This window comes from Aotus nancymaae, unplaced genomic scaffold (assembly GCF_030222135.1).
Source record: "Aotus nancymaae isolate 86718 unplaced genomic scaffold, 86718_ANA_hifiasm-v0.15.2.pri h1tg000025l, whole genome shotgun sequence".
NCBI lineage: Eukaryota > Metazoa > Chordata > Mammalia > Primates > Aotidae > Aotus > Aotus nancymaae.
In genome coordinates, this window is record NW_026988438.1 from 33047588 (window position 1) to 33053605 (window position 6018).

The following is a 6018-nucleotide window of genomic DNA, read 5'->3' on the forward strand; positions in this document are numbered from 1 at the left end:
GAAGGTGGCTGCCGAGCACTGCGTGTCCCCTTGCCCTAACCCCCCAGAATCCCACCCTCAAGATGAATTCCAGTCTGTGGACAATTCAGACCAAGATGGTCCCAACTAAGGAGGCCTCCTCCCTGCTGTCCCTCATCCTCAAGTGCAGACCCAGGTTGACCAGCAAACTCAGCTGTCTGCAGTGCCCAGGCTCCACTGCCACTGCCTCTCTCACCTTCCCTTTGGAAGACAGGTTGCTCAGAGACCACAACCTGGGTCCCCTTTCAGTTGCTCAAAGAATTGGAACAACTGGGGAAGAAATCATCACAGAGGTGGGTCCCTGGCAGAACTCTGCTGCCACTTTACCCAGCAACATACCCAAAATTAAGGAAACATGCACCCCAGGGCAGCTTGGAGTCTGCCTTCTCCACCTCCATGCAATGGCTGTTTGGAGCCTACCAATGACAAACAGAGGCTTAGAAGACTGTCTGTGGGTCCATCTTTTCGTTCCTTCCCTACTCAAACCCAAGGTGGCTGAACTAGCAATTTTAGGAGTCATCATGCCACTTGCTGCCACAAAAACTAAAATGCTAAAGTGAGAATTATGTCCAGCTTTTATTGCAATATGGTTAACAAATCATAACAGCAAATTCTTTGGGCTTCAAAGGAAAACCCCAAAGCAAAGCAAATTTATTCCCTACAGGAAGAGCCACTCCCTCTCAGTCAGGGCGAAGCTTGCACTGGGGGGTACACGTTCTCTTCCTCAAAAACTGGCTGCAAGAATGCATATGGGAGTGAGGATTTCGGAGTGGCTCTAAACAAACCTTGGTGGAGGGCAGAGACAGGGTCCCCAGAAGGGGCAGAAGGCTCCTACTGGTATCTGAAAGTCAAGCACCAGTGGTAGCTGGGGAAGAAAATGAGAGAAAGATGTAAAATGCCCAGTGCAAAGGGCAGGGCCAGAAAACTCCTGGTGAAGTGAAGGTGAACAGGCAAAGGATGAAAATTGCCTCTAATTTGCCGCCAGATACTCAGAGAGGGAGATGAAGTTCCCACTCTCTAAGCTCTTCCCTGGGCGCCTTGTTAACAGCTCAGCTCTGGGCTCAGTGGCCAGCTCCGTGATGATCATCATTATACATTCAACATTTACAAACCCTCCTTGCACACATCACTTGCTAATCAGGGTGTGTGCTGGGCCCAGGGAAAAGAGGCTTGGCCTCATAGAAGCTGCCAAGGGCTCCTGGGGCATCTGCAGCCTCCCTGCCAACAAAAAAGTGGGGGCAGGGAGAGATGGAGCTGCACATTGAGAGGTGTCATAAAGCTGGGAATGATGAAGAAGATCAGGTGTTGGAAGACGCCAGACCCAGAAGATGCTGTGTAGTTGAGGCTCCAGGTTCCATGCCAAGGGGCTGGATCCTCCCTGGTAGTAAATCATCTCTCACTCTCTCCTCCAAATGACTGGTATGTTGCCATCCACCAGCCCCTTGCCATGCCTTGGAAAAGCTGGCAAAGATTAATCTCTACCTGCTCTGCATACACAGCATTTTGTTCAGAGAGATAGCAATTTCCCTTTCCAGTGCTTGGGCCTTGGCTGGGGAGAGGGGGCCAGGTGAGAGGGCGTGTGAGCTGGGACGAGGGGCTGGACGTTGGTTGTTGCTGCTGTTTTGTTTAGCTTTGGAGCTACAGCCTCGACTCTGGTGGGGGCGGTGGATCCGGAGGCCGCCCCAGAGGAAGGACTCTCAACCTCTGCTTCCCCATCCCCACTCCTGCTCCCCAAACGTGCCACCCACCGCCACTTCCTAGGCTTCCCGATTCTTGCGACCGGATCCCGCTAGTCCTTTTCCGCCTTATCCTTTCCCCGTTGGCGTCCTGGGGGCGAGGAACGAGGCTGGCTGAGTCCCGGGGGCGGGGGTGACCCCACGGGAGTCCTGGAGCCGGCAGGCAGCCAGCCGGCGGCCCCTTATCTGGTGAGGGGCACCTCCTCCCTCTGGTCCAGCGCGACGGAGGAGGTCTTGCTGAGAACCGAGGGCGCGAAGGTGAGGAAGGAGTCCGAGCGGGAGGTGGAGGCACAGGTGAAGTCCGAGGCGGCGGCGGCCCGGGGCGCCAGCCCGTTGGCCGGGCCGCTGTGACAGGCAATGCAGGAGCAGGGGCCGCCGGCCGAGGCGCCCAGTCCGTGCGCGGGCCCGGGGTAGAGCGGCGGGTGGCGGAAGGCGCACAGCAGTTCGGGCCGCGGGTAGGGCTGCGACAGCACGCGGAACGTGTCGAGGGGCCGCAGCGGGCCGCTGAAGGGCGACGCGGCCGAGGCGGCGGACGCGGCGCTCAGGCCCACCGGCGAGTAGTAGGGCAGGGGCAAGTGCGACGGGAAGGGGTAGGGCAGGCCGCCCGCGGCCGCCGCATGGCTCATCATGTACGTGTAGAAGGCGGGGTCCGCCGGGTGCGGCCACGTCATGGCCAGACGCTGCCTCTTGTCCTTCATGCGCCGGTTCTGGAACCACACCTGGGGAGAGGAGCGGAGCAGGTTCGGCAGCTGGACTCGGCCCGGTGCCCAGAGGCCAGAAGTCCGGTCCCGCTCCGGGGACAATGTTTGCAGGGCAGGAAGAGCCAAAGCGGACACCAGCTGGGTAGAGATCGACCCTACCACCACCACCTGAAGCTGGAATCCCTCCGAGAGAGGCTGGAGGAGTGACTCCAGCCCGCTCCCTCCTTCCCTCTGCCCAGGTGACTAGGCCCCTCTGGGTGCCACAGCCCGGTGTAGAGGGGCAGTGAGAAGACGTGGAGTCAATCGACCTGCGCTGACAGCGCGTCCCCAGACAGACAGCGTGTCCCCAGAAACTTCCTTGTCACCCGCAGAGGCACTCTATTCCCTTCCCGCATTCCCACCCCTTGTCTAGCCAGGAAAGGGACAGAGACAACCACATGGCAGCAATACCTGCCTAGGAGCTGTCGCGAAGGTAAATCTGCACGCGCCCGCGCCGGGTAGGGAGACCCCAGGCCCAGATTCCAGGCGTGTGATTTAGCGAGTGGGCAGTTGGTATTTACTTCCCGCTAAATAGGCGCACATACGCCTCCCCAGCCCAGACCCCCGCATACCTTGATGGTGGTTTCCGGCAGGTTTAGGGCGGCCGCCAGCTCGCATCTCCGCGGCCTGGATACGTAGTTCTCCCGGTAGAATTCCTTCTCCAGTCGCGCAATCTGCTCACGGGTGAAGGCGGTACGGTAACGACGCATCTGGTCACTGGCGCTGCACGCCAGGGTGCCTTGCGAGCCGCCACCGCCACCGCCGCTGTTGCTCTTGGGGGTCTCGCTCCCTTGGTTCGGACTGCCGACCAGCGCCTCGGAGCCGGACCCTGCACAGCGAGTCCAGAGCACAGGCGTGTACAGACACAGACACACAAACGCCACTGAAGCGGGGCTGTAAGCCTACGGTGGGAGGGGGATTTGGGAAGGGACACCCCCTCAGCCACCTCAGTAAATGTTTCTGCTAGAGCTCTGCGGCCTCTTGGGAACCCAGGACGGGAGATAAGGGCCTGTCCTTGATTCCGTAGGTGGAGGTCTTTGGGGAGGCCTTCCTCTAAGACATCCAGGGTACAGGGGTTCGCAGCCATCCTTCCCACCTGCCCTGGGGCATAGGTGAGCTCTCTGACTCCGGTTGGCAAGGGTGGATAAGGGTGTGCACTTCTGACAGGCATATGAGTTGAGATGCACCTTTGTGCTAGAGCGTTGTAAACTCTGGGTTCGAGTACATTGTAGGATGCTGGGCGTTCAAAGAATTTCCTTGCTCTTACGTATGCCAGGCTGCCAGAACAGGTGCGGGAATGTGTACTAGGTTCCGTGTACTGCAGAAGTGGAGTGAGAACGCATGATGAGTATTGTATTCATTACCTTAGTATATGTGAGTGGAGTGCAGGTTGTCCTGAGGGCAGGTTATGGGAAGGAGGCTGAGTGAAGCGGGTGATAAGATGGTAAGGGGTAGGTGCAGGAATTCAACAAGGTGTTGGCTGCCAAGGCCAGGGGGTGGTCTTTCTTCCCTCCCAGGCTCTTTCCACCCACCCTGCAGTTCTGTGGAGGAGTGGCCGCTGGTGAGCTCCCCCCCACACCCCAGTTTTCCACCTCCTTCTGGGGAGGTGATTGTTGGCACAGAGGGAACTCCCTTCCGGGCTATCCACCCCCTTCCCATTAGCCTTTGGTAGGGAGGGATTCTCCAGTTAAACCAGCCTCCCTTTGGGCCTACCTCTGAGAAGGGTGGGGCTCCAGCCCCCTGCAGCTCCTTTTCCTTTGGGTGGAGAAGTGGGACTAGGAAGGAAAGGGGAAGGGGGGAGGACCCGATCTCTGCCTTTTCAAATGCAACCGGAGACCAAAGGCAATTAGACCATTGGGACCATTTCCGACCTGGCGCCGCCAAGCCCGGGAAGTGACAAGGTAATTTGGACCTCTGACCGACGTGCAAACTGGTCGGAGGACTGCAGCACCCGGGCTGCCCGAGTGGGCCGCGATTTTACGGTTCTTTATGGACTCCTGGCTTCCGCGCCTCCATACCTCTTACATCCCGACAGCCACAAACTGCCGGGACTGGCGTTTGATCTTGCCCTCACCTGGGAAAAGTGTCTTCCCCGAGCAGTTGAAGCGTTCCCCGAGCAGTTGAAACACAGGAGGTTTGGGGTGAGCTTTGAATCCCCCAAGCCCAGGACTTGCATTCGTCCCTCCACCCCCCGCACTCAAGGCACTGCTGTCACCCTCAGTCCCGCCAATGCCAGAACACAGTAGGAGACCCCCCAGAAGGCAAATAGCAGGGAGAGTTGCTCAAGTGGGTCCCCCCAGCCATCCTGCCCTAGGAGAAGGAAATGTCTTCCTCCTGGTCTGCGCCAAAGTGAAGGGTGGGCGCAGTGGGAGGCCCGGGGAAGCGGAGGGGCGCGGTGGCTACCTTTGCTGTGCTGGTACTCGGCGTTCCCGGTGGCGCAGTCCGGGGTGCAGCTCACCTCGATTTCTTCATAGAAATCCGACTCGGTGTCCGAGCTACTGGGTTGCCCCTGGCCGTCGGCGGAGGGGGCCGGGGGTCCTGGGCCGAGCATGGCCGCCCCGGCTACCCGGGGCTCGGCGCCCGGCCCCGCCGCGCTGCCTGCTAGTCCATCGATCGGCTCCTCCTCCGGGCCTCCCCCGCTGCGCTCCCGGTTGGCCGGAGGGACGGCCCGAGGGCTCAGGCAACCACGGGGCACCATCTTCTCGGGCGGCTCCGGCAGCGGGCTGCCCACGGCTTCGGACAAATTGGAGACCCTCTTGCCAACCAGAGTGCCAAGCTGACCCCCATCCAGAAACATAACCATGTCCTTTCGGCTCTCCATCCCGGGGCTCTCCGGTGGGGGAGGGGAAAGCCCCAAGTGAGTTCTTAACCCCGGCTCCCTGGGTCTCCAGCGGCCGGACGGATCTCAACTGCAAGAGGGAGAGAGAGGCCGGGCTACTGGGCGGGCGCGGAGCGGCTGGAGCGAAGTGTGGACGGCGACGGCGGCGGTGGCGGTGGGGAGCTAGGGTCACCTTGTGATGCGAGCGCTCCTCTGCGCCGCACCGCCTCTGGGAGGAAGCCCCATTGCCCTCTTCTTTCTAAGCTGTCATCCTCCTGCTGCAATCGTCATTACAGTACCGCTGGTGACGCCACTCGGCGAGCGCAAGTGGATAAATAGAAACGTCTGCCACAGCGAAGATGAAAGGAGACCCGCAGCTAATGGCTCGGCAGTGATGCGCCAGGTGTGGGCCTCTCTCGAATGGGGAGGAGAGTGTGAAAACAGATAGAGAGACACACACACTGAGAGAGGGAGACACCCAGGCAGAGGGATGCAAATGGAATTCCGCAGAAAGAAAAGAGAGCTTAACGCGAGCGGCGAGTTCCGCAGGGGCCGCGGGACTTGGTAATTAAATACGCTTTTGATTTTTTTCTTTTATTGTTGTTTTGACTTTTGTTTTCTTAACTTGGTGCCTTGATCTAACACCGATGAAAGAATCCATAACTGCATTTTAGAAGTGTGAAGCCCGGCTTACAAGCCTCAATTC

At 59.1% G+C, this 6018-nt stretch overlaps 1 protein-coding gene across 3 annotated transcripts; it reads right to left on the bottom strand.

Annotated features, from left to right (window-relative positions):
- Positions 1-570: 570 nt before the first annotated feature.
- Positions 571-5543, bottom strand: EVX1 (even-skipped homeobox 1). Of its 3 annotated transcripts, XM_012447745.2 has the most exons (4): positions 4953-5543; positions 3859-3914; positions 3067-3323; positions 571-2473 (listed from the first exon to the last, which is right to left on the bottom strand). In XM_012447745.2, the coding sequence occupies exons 3-4, from the start codon at positions 3202-3204 to the stop codon at positions 1937-1939; spliced, it is 675 nt and encodes a 224-aa protein (XP_012303168.1). In that variant the 5' UTR covers positions 3205-3323; positions 3859-3914; positions 4953-5543; the 3' UTR covers positions 571-1936. The 3 variants fall into 3 exon arrangements, with proteins under 3 accessions (XP_012303168.1, XP_012303169.1, XP_012303167.1); XM_012447746.2 differs by lacking the exon at positions 3859-3914; XM_012447744.2 differs by lacking the exon at positions 3859-3914 and having other exon boundaries at positions 4898-5543.
- Positions 5544-6018: the final 475 nt, after the last annotated feature.

What these genes read in the sequence shown, in the direction of transcription:
- EVX1 (XM_012447744.2), bottom strand. Translation starts at nt 5,315, where the DNA reads ATGGAGAGCCGAAAGGACATGGTTATGTTTCTGGATGGGGGTCAGCTT. An exon ending in CGAGTACCAGCACAGCAAAG is followed by an intron (nt 3,324 to 4,897) that starts GTAGCCACCGCG and finishes CTCGCTGTGCAG; the next exon opens with GGTCCGGCTCCGAGGCGCTG. An exon ending in TGCCGGAAACCACCATCAAG is followed by an intron (nt 2,474 to 3,066) that starts GTATGCGGGGGT and finishes TCCTCTCCCCAG; the next exon opens with GTGTGGTTCCAGAACCGGCG.